Raw genomic sequence first — 15,799 nt, 5'->3', positions numbered from 1 at the left:
AAATGAATGTACATCTGTTAGAGGATAACATTAAACCGCTATTTATCATACTGGGTCAAGCTGTAAAATTGTACTATCCGTGGGTCAAGGCTATGACAGAGATAGTACGACTGTACAGCTTGACCCAGTATGATAAATAGCGATTTTGTTGAAAAACAACAAGTTTTTCAAGATATTTTGCATAGTGAGTACACCCCAGTATTAACCTGGCTAACGCCAGGCTGCTGTGTGCGCTCGAATTATTTCGAACTGCACAACAGCCTGGGGACCATGGCCCAAATCTCCGGTGGATTTGGGAACCAATCACAGAGCGAGGAGGGACGGCAAGACGATGACGCGCTATTCGATATACGGAAGCTTGTAGTTTATTTACGGATAATAAAAAAAAAGTTTATTTACGGATCCAACATGACAGCAGCAGACACGATGGTATTTTTTGATCAAGCTTTAGACCTTGTTCTAAATAATTTAGCTCAAAAGTTTACAGCGGGTACGTCATACGTCATCTCATACGATGATACGATTGGCTGTGGCCTCGTGCAGACGCATGAGACTTTTTTTTTTTTTTTTTTCGTATCGCCCAATAAACGACTATGGACGATCGTAAACCACACCTCTCCTATGAGAAAATGAATTGGTGGTCCCCAGACTAAATATCACTTGTGATTTTAGTCTGGTGTTAGCCAGGCTACCCCAGTATTACATATCTGCTGATCCTTCTTTTGCAGCAGTATCTGCTGCTGTAGCTGCAGATCAGACGTTCACAACCATCAGGATGAACTTGGATCATTCCTCTTTACTAAACTGCTGCAGTTCAGCGAGATTCAGGGGGTGTACTTACTTATTCCTCCCTCTCCTGTGAATGTTCACATTATGGCCAATAAAAATGTGATCAAATGTAAATGTTTGGGTGGTATTAGTTTAAGCAGATACTGTTTACTCATTCTTGTGATTTTAATACAGATCAGACCACATTTAGTGACCCATTTAGGCAGAAATGCCAAATGGTGATTTAAAGGAATAGGCCACCGTTTTTACATACTGAGATATGCTCTTACCTAGCCTTAGTCGAGTTAATATATCCCCGTCTGGTCTTTGTCCGTGCGCTCTGTCACGCAAACGATAGAAGCTACCAAGCTCTTCCACGTGTTCCCTATTTAAATAAAGTTACGTGAAGTGTTTTCATGCGAAGTATATTTACACAGAAATGTAACATGTCGATTTTATAAGCAAATAAAAAGGAGGACTATATTGTGAGGCGTAATGATACGAGGAGCAAAACGTCCGCGTAGTAACTCCTAAAGACTTCCCCGCTCACTTCCGTCAATAACCTTTAGGAGTTACTGCGCGGACGTTTTGCTCCTCGTATCATTACGCCTCACAATATAGTCCCCCTTTTTATCTGCTTATAAAATCGACACGTTACATTTCTGTGTAAATATACTTCGCATGAAAACACTTCACGTAACTTTATTTAAATAGGGAACAAGTGGAAGAGCTTGGTAGCTTCTATCGTGAGCTTTTTTGGAGCTATGTGACATGTGGGAGAGGCTGCGTATGTGTGAGCGCACGGACAAAGACCAGACGGGGATATATTAACTCGGCTAAAGTGAGGTAAGAACATATCTCAGTATGTAAAAACGGTGGCCTGTTCCTTTAAACGAGGTGACACAGTCACTTACTGCTAACCAACTAGTAGGCGTTTACTTTCTCTTCTCCACTTTGTTGGAGTGTCCTTCAGACTTCTCTTTCCCAATGCTTCCACTTGTTTTGTCCAATTCCTCTGCACAGTTCTACTGATGTCAATGCCCCACCTCCCAGTGTTCCAGACCATCTGCTGATAGATGTACTGGCTATGATGTACTTTTGTTCCGTGAGGATCATGTGTGTCTTAGGCCAAGGGTTCAAAATCACCAGACAAACAACTCAGGACCCCATACTGTAAATTATAATTAGTATTTATATTCAATCCATGTGGCAACACTTAAAATCCAGTTCATTCATGTTTGTTTCGATAGTGTGTTTTGATCAAAATGATATGACACATTCCTGATCCTGCCCCGTGTGAAGCGCTCACTAACACAGATACAGCAGATTTGTGAATATGTTGTATGTCTTTGAGTTCACCTCATAAAAAATAAGCGCAAAATCAAATGAAATATTTAAATGTTTGTTGAGAAACACAAATGACATGAATCCTATTTCATTTCCTCATAAACTTTACTACGTTGTGACATAAAAACTCATTCAGACAAAAGTGGAAAAAATGGAATCATTTGACACTTCCTTCATTAAACAAGAAAAGTGAAGGTCATGGGGCGTCAGAATAATCCTGCGTTTCCCATGGTGCTTGGCTTCTAATTAAATGTTGAACCATTTTAATTATGCTGGACAAACTCCGTCTCTTCAGGATTAACACCCAATTAACACATTTCCGATGGTGAGACAAAGAAAAGAGGCGGTTCTAGGTGTGAGCAGCCCCTGGACACTGGGCTGGGGTCGCCTCACGTGTCCAAACATCGATACAAAAATATTACAGTCAAATCCAATGAATGCATGTTTTCAGAATGAACAAAATATAATGCTATAAGCAAAAGTTCTCCAGGTTGTGCCAGATCACATTTTGCCTGGTTCTCATTGACATTTTGAACATCTGAACCAAAAATGAAGCCAATAGAACTCCAGTAAAGGCAGACTTTTCCCACAATTTTTCATTGCTCGTACAATGTGTAGCTTTGACAGGAAACAGAAACAAAGATAAGTAGGTCATCATTAAACTCTGCAGTCTCAACACTATAATCCGTGTACGATGACTTTGTTCTCTTTGACGCCTCATCTCTGCACAACGTGGAGCCAAAACTACTTTTGCTTTTCATTTGGCCTCCAGCAAAACCTTCAAACAGTCTTTTGAGTTTCTTTTTGACTCGTTCACTGTTTTTACATATTGATTTGTTCTTCCCTGATCTGAGACGAGTTGGTGCATACCTGTCTGGTCTTTGTGCATGCCCAAAGACCAAAGATGTGAACATATAGTTTTATGCTCAAGTACTAAATATGGATTGGAATACATTACAATTAGCTACAATTCAAAGTAGTTTTACTATTTGAGCATGATTTAAAGCAAGTAGATGGACACAAATACGTTTTAAAGCCTATTGCGTGTTGCTCCTCCCATCAGAGTTACACTCGGTCCTTTGGGGTTTCTTTTTTCTCTCCAAAACATGACAGCAGGAGCTTAGCTGATACACTGATACAGTTGTCTCTGACCAGGGGGGACAGATGAATAAACCAGCGGGACTGACCACTTAACTAATGTGGGTTACACTTATGTTACACCACCTTCATACATTGTACCTGACCAAAGTGAATACAATGTAATCTGCTTTAGAACCTATGTAGTACTTACACAAAGGAATAATGTATATTAGTACTTTGGAGGTACATAACCCCAGCGGTTAGCTCCTCGTGCTTCCCAGTTAGAAGGTCCCGGGTTTGATTCCCACCTGGACGAGGCCTTTCTGTGTGGTGTTTGCATGTTCTCCCTGTGTCTGTGAAGGTCTCCTCCTACCACAAAAAAACATGTACAATAGGTTAATGCCCCAGCCTGGTGTTTCTGACCTGGCCTGGCACATCTGGAGATGGGTCCCCGAGCTCCGGCCCACGCTGCTGCTCACTGCTCCTTCATGCATTGAGGATGGGTCTAATGGAAAGACACATTTCTCTGAGGGGATTAATACATTATAAGTTAGGTTCCGGTTAGGGTCTTGTGCCTTATTGTGAACCTCCACACTTAACTTGGTGTATGTACTGCATTGGCAAACACACATTGTTACATAGCACATTACACAGTCCTAAATCTGTCAGGTACAATGTATCAGAGGTAGTGTATAATAATGTGTTACTGTGTGAGCGCAAACACAAAACCAAACATCTGCATCTGCGATTTCTTTCTTAAATAAAGGTGGATCCCTCTCTTTCCATATCTTCTGTGGGAGCATAGAGTCTTTATTGTCCTTGTTGAACCATCTGTCTGGAGCAGGTCTGGGTCAGAAGGATCTGAGCTGGGCTCTTCTGCAAACCCGAGTCTGCTTGGTTTGTTGGATGGAAAACATAAATAATAAACAGAATGAATGGATTGAGTGTATCTCGGACGGCTTTGGATGTGTAAGCCTCTGGTGCTGCGTACAACAGGAATCGTAGCCCAGAGTCCAGTCACAGCAAACCCACATGCAATGATGTAGTAATAGTAGTGATAGTGTCCAGCATGAGCACACTCCTGATGCAGACCATAACCATGTTCCGTAGTAGTATTTTATTGGCACCACCTTTAAGAGTAGGGGCTGGCTCTCACACTTTCATGGAGTTCACTGCTCATCAACACAACTTTCCACAAGAGCCACACTTGCTTCAAATAAGCCTTAAACCCTCAGCTTGCAGTAGGTCTTGCTTCCTTTTTACACCTCATTGCATTAAATAGTTATTAACCGTCAAAGACAGGAAAATGCACTGGGACGATGTGCCTGTGTGCGGGGTTGGTCGTCCCTGTTAGTAATGCTGTTTTTGATGTCAACATGAATTTGAGGGGGGGGAAAGTAGCTTTATGTTTCTTGAGATAAAAAGAAAACAAAGTTTGATCTGCTCTCACATGACTTGAGCTCGAAAGCTCAGTTATCGTTCAGTTCAACACTATGATCTATTTTTTCAAAACCCAATCACCCCAGTTATGAACGCAAAAACATCGGCCAAACCCCCCAAAAAGACAAATCCTCTCCTCATTTCAATCCTTTTTGTGCGAATGGAAGCATATCACAATAGGAGAATCAGGACGCTAAACCTGATGTTCAATAACTACATGTATATCAAGTCACAGCGCCCCCTAGTGTGGCTATAAAGAGCAATGTGACAACCAGCCCCGGTCTCCCCTATTGCTTCATGATGGCGGTACCTGAACAATACTTTTCCCCATTCCCTGTGCTACATTATTCATTATCAAGAACTATTAAACAGAAGTATAATGTTACTTATTTATTACTTATTTAAGCTTCTTTACTGCTGTCTCCTGACCAACCAGGCATTAAACTTGGTATCTTTATTCTTCCCCCCTACTACCAGTATATGATACTTTTTTTGTATTGATTCAGGTTGTACCTTAACCTTGTTGTAGTAGTAGTATTCAGAAGGCCTCGCCCTGCATGAGCATTCTCACAATGAAGACTGTGATGAAGGAGGATCTGTCGTCATGAGCCGCTGTAGTAGTAGTAGTAGTAGTAGTAGTAGTAGTAGTAGGAGTAGTAGTAGTAGTAGTAGTAGTAGTAGTAGTAGTGTCTCATATGGCCTTGCCTAGTATGAGAACGCTCATGATGAAGACCATGATGAAGAAGAGCCACATTAAGGCGCGGTCCATGACTTTGGCCACTTTCCTCCAGTCGGCCATCAGCGCCTGGGCCGCCCGCTGCTCCTGGAACGAGGCGGCGATGGAGGCCACGTCGCCACGGAGACAGCCCCTTCCTCCTCCTTCTTCTCCTGGTCCGGAGTCAAAATGGCGGCAGCAGTGATGGAGGCAGCAGTGGTGGCATGAGCATCTCACCGTGTCGTCTGGAAATGTTCCATCTTTTACCCCAGTTTCAGCACCACAGACCTTTGTTCCATCACTGGACATGTCTAGACCACCTCGAGCTTTGAAGAACTTCCCTCTGGCTTCACTTTCCTTCTTTTGTTGCACCAAAACATGACCAACGTCTTGAAATTCCTGTTTGGTTTTGCTCTCGTCTGCTCCAGTCCCTTCTCTCTCATGAGCCTCTCCTTCATGTCCACCATTTTCTTTTGTCGTTTCGAGTTCCGACCTCCCTCTTCCCGAGTCAGTGCTGTTGTCTTGACCATCCACTCCCCGTTTGGTCCTAAATCCCTGCCGTCGAAGGTCTGCGTCGTCTTGGTGAGCTTGTGGTCCTGTGCAAATGGTCGAGTTCCTGATCTCTCGGGGGTTTTCTGGCATCAAAATGGCCGTCATCGCGGTTATGGGCTGGTCATTTACAGCAGACCCAATGGTCACACAAAGTTCCTCTCGATGGTCACCATTAACCTCCCAGGCATGCGTGCCCAGCTTCCCGTTCATTTCCTGTTGGGACACACATACAGGAGGGAGTCGCACATTTGGAAACAAAGCAACACTTTGGAGAACACTTGATCACTAAAGGCTTGTTGTTTTTAGTTTAATGTTGACAGGCTTTAAACATGAACACCGTCCATATTGTTAAGAAGGCAGTGTTTGGCAGTGGGCTCTGTCCTCCTCACCTGGCTCTCGGCTGCTGGACTCTCCCTGGTGCAGGTCTCCCCCAGCTCGTAGACCAGGCAGAGCCGGTTTAAATACCTCAGGACCAGGACTCGGACCCAGTCCGGGACTGGTCTGGCCTCGGGTCCACAGTGATGCAGGTTCATGATGAAGATGGTCAGAGCTGTGGACGCAGTCACCATCGTCATGGTGGAGATGTAGTATTTACCTGGACACACACCATGAATGAGTCCCTCTGTGATCGGAGCTTATTGGAAACAGAGAAGGTGAAATGTCCACATGTTTGTGTTCTGGTGACTTTCTTGAAGGATAAAATGCTAGAAAAGTTTCCAGGTTAATGTTTCCTCATTGTCTGAAGCATTGCATATTCTCTTGAAAAAAAGAAAAGAAACAATGTCCATGCTGAGCACAGATCGACATGTGGACAGTGAGCAGCGTGTGATAAGCAGAGAATAACGGGACTGATATTCTGTAAAATAACCCTTTCACTTAGTGTTAGTTACTGTCATTCAAGCTTTAGTTTAAATTAGGTTAAATTACTTTAACCTATAGACGTTGTTAATGTTTACAGTTCATTTTAGTGGCTTAAAAAAACAGAACATTAAGTTTTACTTTTCCATGTTTGATTTTTTGGGTATGTTATGTGTCTATGCTGAAAAATGGCAGTAGTAGGTCATCCCGCCTTTGTTCTGCCCAATCCCGTCAGACCCTGGAAGCTCAGCAGGGAAGGGCCTGGTCGGTGCTTGGATGGGAGACCGTTTAGGAACACCAGGAAGCCTAGCGAATGTAGTGAGTGAGTGGTTGGTGGAGGTCGGAGGGGCCGATGGCGCAGACTGGTTGCCTCGCTTCTGTCAGTCTACCCCCGGGCAGCTGTGGCTACAATAGTAGCTTACCACCACCAAGTATGGAGTGAATGAATAGTGCAAAGTAAAGCGTCTTTGAGTGTCCAGAAAAGCGCTATATAAAACCAATATATTATTATTATTATTATAATTATTATTATAATAATAATTATTATTATTATTATTATTGTTATTATTATTATTGTTATTATTATTATTGTTATTATTATTATTATTATTATTATTATTATTATTATTGTTATTATTATTATTATTATTATTATTATTATTATTATTATTATTATTATTATTATTATTATTATTCACAACGTTTATTCTTTGTTGAGGCATTTTTGGCAGCGATTACAGCCTCATGTTTTCTTTGTCACTGTGTTCAAGAGGCTTTTAGATTTGGGTAATGCCAAACTGGAGAAAATGTGTTGGGCTCAGGTGGTGTTATTAATGCTGCTCTGTCACACACAGGCCCCGCCCACTCCTCATGCAGTGTGAAGGTGAATTTAATCAATCACAGTGTGATCAAACAAATCAATGGGGGAAAAAAAATCTGAATTTAGGTTTGGGAAAGTTGTGTTTTGACCCGACAATATGGTCCTCACACTCTTGTACTGCATGTTTTATGATTTATTTATTCAACAAAAAAAGCAAAAACATCATGTTAAGCAGTTTGACTTTTGAGTTTGTATTTTTTGAAAATTCCCCAAATCCTGCAGAGGACGAGCAGGGCCTGACGTCGGTGGAAACAGGAGGCTCCGGAGCTCACTATCCAGTCATGGCCAAGGGTGTGAATACTTATGTACATGTGATATTTCAGCAGATATTTCAGCACCACTGTTTTCACTTTATCATTATGGGGTATTGAAGAGAATTTAGTTTTGAATAAGGCTGTAACAGAACAAAATGAACACTTTCCAGATGCACTTATTACAGTGTATTTCTGAAGAGGCGTGATTGGAAGGCTCTCACCGATGAGGGGGACACTCTCAGACGGCGGCATACTCTCAGCCACCAGCAGCTGGAACACGGTGAGAGCGAGGAGCACCGTGACGCCCAGGGAAACCTTCTCTCCGCTGTCTGCGGGCAGGTAGAACCCCAGCGGAGCCAGGAAGGAGATCATCATGCAGGGCAGCAGCAGGTTAAAGATGTAGAAGGAGGCTCTGCGTTTCAGCTGCAGCGTGAAGCTAATGTCCGGGTACGGGTCCGAACAACAGCCGTACAGGATCACGTTCTTTTTAGCAGGCATCCCCAGGACCTGCAGGACAAGAGCAAATCAGGGCTGAACCACGGTTTAAACCAGGGGTGCATGAGCTTGTGGATGGGACTCTGGATGTAGGAGCTCACATACTACAACATGGCTCCAAAACTGGCTTATGTGAAGCCTAGGGTTCGACGACATCATTTTATAACACCCATAAATAACCCATTATTTCACTTCCAGAATAATGCAATAAAAGGCTATATCCAAAGTCAAACAGCGAGCCCACTCTGCATTTTTCTTTAAAATACTCTCTATCGTAGGTAGTGTCCTGGATTTTCTCAAGTGATCCCAAACTGGAAAACAGCAGGAAATTTGACTGCACACTCTTATTGGAGATAGTAATGCTGAGGCTATGTGTGAAAACACTGCAATACATCTGCCAGGCCTGTGTGAGGCGCTACCACAGAAAAGAGAGCAAGACTATAGAGAGCTTATGCCAGTAAACCTTTGGAAAGTAAACAGTGAACACACTGTAAAAACAAAACTCATTCTTCAGAACAGGATAAAAGCAGGAAAACTGTCAGTGACCGGGCGTTTATTATCAGTCCAAACACACAGACTGCATGCCGTGTTTTTTTTCCTTGTCACCTCCTTGTAGCTCACAGCGGGGCAGAGGAAAGGCGTAAACTCATTATAAAGTCAGTAGATTATGGAGAACAGCCACAGTGTGATAACATGTGCAAAAGCCCCTATGCAAAACTACATGCAATATCCTCAGAGCCACTTTATTCCCTGTACCAGCGTCACTTATTGACAACCTGCACTAGGACGGTAAACTTTGCACTGCCAATGCAGACCTTGATAATCTACTTTTTATAGTCTATTGTAATCTTGATTTTATCTTGATTTTATCATGATTTATATTTCTGCCTCTTAAAGGAATAAGCCACTGTTTTTACATACTGAGATATGTTCTTACCTGAGCTGTGATGAGTTCTTTAGGACCTGTCTGATCTTCAGTCACGTAAACACAGCGCAGACGGCGTTAGCATTTAGCCTCTCCCTCTCTCCTCTATAGCTCCAAAACAGGTCAAGATAGAAGCTACCAAGCTCTTCCACGTTTTCCCTATTTAAATATGGTTACGTGAAGTGTTCCACTACAAGAGTAGGAGTAGTTCGAAATCCGCTCAGTAATATCTTCACTTTACTGTGTGGATGCCAAACTACTCCTACTTTTGTAGTGGAACACTTCACGTAACCATATTTAAATAGGGAAAACGTGGAAGAGCTTGGTAGCTGCTGTGTCCTTCATCGGTCTCTCCTAACACCACCAGTGTCCAGGCTCCGGTGAAGACGTCCCTAACGCTAACCTACCCAATACAAACTTGTACCTGTTTTTTTAGGATTTGTATGTCATTACAACTTTAGAATTGTCATTGAAATTGTAACTGTGCAACTTTTGCTGCCTTTTGGCCAGGACTCCCTTGAAAAAGAGTTATTCGTTCGCAATTGGACTTTCCTGGTAAAAATAAAGTTAAATAAAAATAAAAAAATCTCTGGTAAAATCTGGACTGGGAGTTCCTCACAAACAGTAATAGTACTAGCAGCTGTAGTAGTAATGGTAGTATTAGCAGTAGTACCTGCCACTCCACGTTAGGCACCAGGTCGGCCAGGTCCGCGGTGTCCAGTTCGATGTGGAGGTCCATCTGGTTCCCGTTGTGGGTCCAGGATCCGTACGTGAGAACGCACTCCTGCAGGTCGAAGGGGAAATAGGCCACGTCCACGGAGCACGACGACTTGGTGATAGACGGCTGGTCCCATGTGACCTGACCGTCACTGCGGAGCACAACGTTGGTCTCCATGGAGCTGGAGAACTCGTCATCCGCACTGAGGACCGAAGAGGCCACAAGACAGGACTTTATTAATCTCACAGTGGAGAAATGCACTTGTTACAACAGCTCTCACCAACACCCAGGGCTTTGAATGGGGAAAATGTAATATCTCAGAGGAAACTAAAGGTCAACAGATCCTATAAAACATTCTCCAAAGACAAGAAACTGAGGAACCCAAAACTAAATGTATCACCAAAAGGCTTTTATTTTAGCATGGCCAGTCAAGCTTAGCCCCAGATTTTTCGTCATTGGTCACTGGGCCCTCATATGGCGAGGCCCAGCGACTAATGACAACCACCATACACCATATTGATATGATTGGAATAAATAAATAAAAGCTTCAGTACCATTATTGTTCAAGGAGAATTGAACATCAAAAGTTGAATTAAAGCCTGTCAAGCAGCAGCAGATCCAGCAGTATTCTAACTTTGACTGTGTCTGGCACTTGTGGTTGCCATGTTGGCGTCTAAAGGCCTTTCTAGATTCATTGTATTATTTTGAAAGCCTGACGCTAAGCACACACCAGAAGCACATGGCTACTTAAAATGCATAAATATAAGGACATACTTTAAAGAATCTGTATCCTGCTATTTTAGCCATCCCAAAGCAAAGTCTAGCCATTTATATGATATATTGTACCTCTACCAGTATGGAGTACTCATTTTTGTGAGAAGTATTTTCTGCAAAACAAGACGCTTCGATTCAGTTAGCTCCGCCCCCTCTCTCCGAGCTAATCCGCACATGCAAAATGATCAGTAAAAGAAATATAAATCACAGCAATGAGGGAAGGAGCTCTTCCTTTTTTTTTTCTTTATTTCTTTCTGACAACAGAAATAATGAAAAAACTGTTTTATAAATGAAAATGCGGCTGTAAGGCTTTACATTGGCCCTGTCACTCTTGTGTTGAGTTTTTACCTGGTTAAATAAAGGTTAAATAAACATTACAGACGTCGGGCTCTTCCTGTTTGCCACTGTCAGTGGTTTACCAGGAGAGGGCGGAGCAGGATTCAGGAGGAACGCCCTGCCAGAGTCCCTGAGGGCCCCCCAGAGTGTGGAGGCCTTTACTTTGTTTTATTATGATACAATATTTAATTTATCTGTAGTCTGTTCATCACTATTCACATGGTGTCTCCTGTCCCCCCCCCCCCTCCCCCCTCGGGTGTGCCTGTCTAGATCGAACGGAGGAACCTGGGTGAACGGAGGAACCTGCATTCTGGAATCTGAGGACTGGACAGTCTGTGATCTTGGCCCGTCTGCTGAGGGATCCTTCGGCCCTGGGTCTCTATAGCCTGTCCGTCCATGGGAGTGGATCTCTCCTTCTGTGGTTCTCCCCAAGGTTTCTCTTTTCTCCTGCCGGGTTTTTGAGTGTTTCCTCGCCGTTCTGGAGAGTCTAAGGACGGGGGACGCCCACGCCGCTCGTCGCTACCTCTTATTGGACATTATATTTGCCTGGATTCACCTGAACTTTTAATTGTCATATTTATTGCTCTGTTTTATTGCCTTAATGTTTGGTGCAGCTGTGAGGCCACTTCTGTTGTGATATTGGGCTATACAAAACCATTAAACTTGAAACTTGAAACTTAAAAAAGGCCTGAAAACACATTTATTTAAAAAGGCATATTTTGACTAATTTGTTTGTGCCCGTGTGCTTGCTTTGTTTAACTATGTGAATGTTCTTTTTGTTTTTATCTGATTTTATTCATCTGTTGTAGCACTTTGAGGTTTATTTGAAATGTAAAGTGCAATATAAATAAGATTTATTATTATTATTCTTGATTGCTGAGAACTGTGTGAATGAAGCCAAAAAACACTCTGGGAGTGTTTTTGAGAAGGAAATAGTATTACGACATGTTTAAAAGCTCAAAAAAGTGGATTTTGCATGATATAGATCCTTTAACACTCCGTGCACTCATTGGGCATTATAGAATACCTTTTCTTTTTTTAAATGATAAATAACCTTTTCTTTTTTTAAATGATAAATAACCTTTTTTTTCCTTTTTCTGGTGACTGTTGCAGTTGACCTGCACACTTTAAACCTTCTTCTTTGTCGTGAGTCAGTGAAATTGTCAGAACACCTGCACAGCGCCACCTGCTGTTCATAGAGTGTGCTTTACTAGGCTTTTCACATCAACTAAACACTGACAACTTTGGAGCCTTTATAGGAATGTAGTGGAGGAGTAAAAGTAAGACGTTCTCAACACAAATCCTACTGGAGTAAAGTCCAGCTCCTCAAACAGAGCAGGAGAGGACAGAGGGGCAGTGGACCTGTTGTAGAGCACGATGTCGGGCTTCCACACGTATCTGCTGGGGATGCGGATGGAGTCCAGGCCGTCGTAGTCGCCTTTGGACCAGGTCAGAAACGAGTCCATCCAGACCTGCCTCACCCAGAGGTACAAGGTGAGAATCTGGTTCCTCTCGTCCTGCGCAAACACAAACATCCTCATGATCAGAGACAGAAGACGTGAGGACGTGAGGACATGAGCGCGTGGGAGGGCCTCTGGAGCGTTACCATGTCGATGATCTGGCTGAGCGTCACCTGCAGAGTCACGTTGATGGCGTGGTCGGTGTTGTCCACAGGTCTCAAGGCGTTGGTGTAGTTCACGAACAGGTCTCTGAAGAGCTTCTGAGCATAGCGCCCCCTGGCTGCCAAACACGCTGAAACATAGGGCACAAAATCAGCTCTGGGCAGCCACAGACAAGTATTTCTGATACAAACAACTTTATAGACATGTGCAGGTATATATTTCATCTTCAGATATCTGTCAATGTTGTCATTTATTAGTGGTAGTCAGTTCACAAAAGAGCACAGCTTTACTTTATTTACAGTATTTTCTTTAATACAATACCAATCAAAAGTTTAAGACCAGTTGAAAAATGACAACATTTCACATTTTGCGTGGTTGGATCTTACAAGGTTCTAAGTAGAACTTCAATGTGCAACAAGAAGAAATGGGAGTGAGTAAAGTTTAGGACCTCAAAGGCCAAATCTGTGCAATAATGTGGATTCAGCGCCATTTTCTGTAAGGTATTCACACTGTCATGACGTCAGGATGGCAAAGGCAGAAAATAGTCTTGTTTTGAACATGTTTGGGTTGTTAAGCTACATAAGTAGGGCCTCTCACCGCACACCATCGCTGCTGTCATTTTGAATGTTTTAAAAGATCCTGAGCGTTATGGAACAAAAAAGTAAAAGAATGTCACCAGCACTGAGCTGGAGGGTGTGATTGGAGGAAGGCTGTTACCGGAGCCGACTGCAGCCCAAAATGACTGTCCTACTGCGTCCCACCCATAGATAGATAATACGGAAGTGGGTCCTGTTCATCCCCATTCATGGTAATGGTCCCGATCCTCAGTGACACTTACATGGCAGCCGGATTTTCGGAGGAAGGTCACATCACCTCAAGCCACTGCGATCAAGGGTCAAAAGGTGGAGCTTGTGGGAAAATACAAATATTTGGGGAAACTGACTTTAATGACAACACAGAGAAGCTGTGTAAGAAAGGGCAGCAGCACCTGTTTACTTTCATGTGGACAGGACCATGATGAGACTGTTTTATAAATCTTGTGTCGAGTCAGTGCTAACGTTTTCTATGATGTGTTGGTTTGGAAATCTCAACACCAAAGCGAAAAACAGACTCCACTTTCTGACCTGTATTCTGGACAGGTGACGCGGAAGGCTCTGAGTATTCTGGCTCATGATGTTTGTTTTGTTTTGTTTGTTTGTTTGTATACTTTATTGTCCCCGTAGGGAAATTCGTCCTCTGCATTTAACCCATCCTTCGATGCCACTGGGGCAACCCGTAAGGAGCAGTGGTCGTCGGCAGTGCCGCGCCCGGGGACCCATCTCCATGATGTGGAGCCGGGCTGATGGTCAGAATCACCTGGCTGGAGGATTCACCTATTGCACATGTTTTTAGTGGTAGGGGAAACCGGAGTACCCGGAGAAAACCTACGCAGACACGGGGAGAACATGCAAACTCCACACAGAAAGGCCCCGTCCCCAGGTGGGAAGTGAACCCAGGACCTTCTAGCTGTGAAGCGGAGGCTCTAACCGCTGCGCTACCGTGCATGAAGAGGTGATGCTCATCCTCTTCATGGTGAATTCTGTTACTTGCCTTCTGGTTCGAGGCTCAGGGCTCCATTGGTGGGGAAAAACAGATACAAATATTCCTTCAAACCTGTAGCCATCTCTACTCTAAAGTATAAAAGGAGTATACAGGCACCAAATTCAGTGTGAGGGAAAAGTGTGAGGGAAAGAGTTGTTGTATTCTCTTGTTCTGTTGTTGTACAAAAATGGCCATTGACTCTGTTTTTTGTAAGGTTTTGCACTTCGGCATCTTGTTGAACTGGTGAAGTGAAGCCTGTCCCTTAAAAGGGCATTCCCGCCTCCACAGAGCTCCAGAGCTTGATTGACAGGCTGTGGAGCCAGTCAATGCACTGAAAAGGCTTCTTCTATTTCGGGCTGATAAACAAAAAACAGCATGTTTAAAAATATTTCACCTATCCCAGCGTTGTCACATGGGTCATAGCGATTTTTAGGAAAAAAATCACTTTGGAGCCAGGCTTTAAAGCCGTTCTTGGGACGTTTGAAGGTCTCATTAGAATCCTGTTTACCAAGTGTCTTGGAGACACCCCTGACCACCAGGGGGTGGTATTACACAATGTCATCTCCCCGCCATGAGAAGCATGTTCCTGGCCCATCGCTGCGATTTGCTCTGCATATGCAGCTTAACAACCCAACAAAATGAGATCAGGACGTCAGGGCAGTGTGAACACCTGACAGATAATGACACAGAATCCATATTTCTGCCAGATTCGGCCTTTTGAGGCATGAGGTCCAAAGGTTTTGATCAGTTGTATAAAAAAGTTTAATTGATGTTTTCAATAAAAGGTTTACTAATTTTCTTTTCTTTTATTGTCTCTCTTTTCTTGTTGTAGCATATTAAAGTTCTGCTTGGACTGGGCTTGTTGGTGTTATTTGGATGAGAGAAAGTCATTATCCATTTGAAATAATAGATAGATCCAGTTATCTAGTTATCTGTGGTCTCCAGATAACAAAATTAACAAATCTAAGAGTTCTATTTTGTTTCTCAACCAAGAAGAAGGTAAACACCCTCCTGATACAGCTTCCCAATTCAGAGTTGTTAATTCATTTACATATCTGGGTATATCGACAAAACTGTGGAGGCCAATCATGCGCCTGTGGTACAAGAAGTTACAAGATCCCTGGAGAGATGGGCACCCATTGCAATGTCTATGATTGGTCAAATTAATACTTTAAAGATGAATATTCTGCCTAAATTGCTGTATTTGTTTCAAAACTTGCCATTGCAACATTTTTTCTCATATCTGAACAAACAGTTTACCAACTACCTTTGGAACAACAAACGGTCTAGATTACGGTTGTCACTGTTGTATCTGCCCTATGACGGGGGGGTCTCAAATGCCCAAACTTGCTGTGGTATTATTGGGCTGTACAGCTCAGATCCATGATGTTTTACTTTGTGAAAGATCATGCCCCCTTGTGGACAAACATGGAAGAACACTTGTTGAATCTGAC

At 43.0% G+C, this 15,799-nt stretch overlaps 1 protein-coding gene across 1 annotated transcript; it reads right to left on the bottom strand.

Moving 5' to 3' along the window:
- Nucleotides 1–5,326: 5,326 nt before the first annotated feature.
- LOC306970710 (neuronal acetylcholine receptor subunit alpha-10-like) lies at nt 5,327–14,427 on the bottom strand (the record flags this gene model as incomplete). The annotated part of the gene is made up of 7 exons (XM_079566737.1): nt 5,327–6,115; nt 6,292–6,497; nt 8,116–8,401; nt 9,988–10,234; nt 12,505–12,659; nt 12,749–12,894; nt 14,355–14,427. The coding sequence occupies 7 exons, from the start codon at nt 14,425–14,427 to the stop codon at nt 5,327–5,329; spliced, it is 1,902 nt and encodes a 633-aa protein (XP_079422863.1).
- Between the last annotated feature and the right edge of the window lie 1,372 nt (nt 14,428–15,799).

Source organism: Gobius niger, assembly GCF_951799975.1.
Source record: "Gobius niger genome assembly, chromosome: 11".
Lineage (NCBI taxonomy): Eukaryota > Metazoa > Chordata > Actinopteri > Gobiiformes > Gobiidae > Gobius > Gobius niger.
The sequence above is the reverse complement of the archived record's forward strand: the minus strand, read 5'-3'. Positions and strand labels throughout refer to the sequence as shown.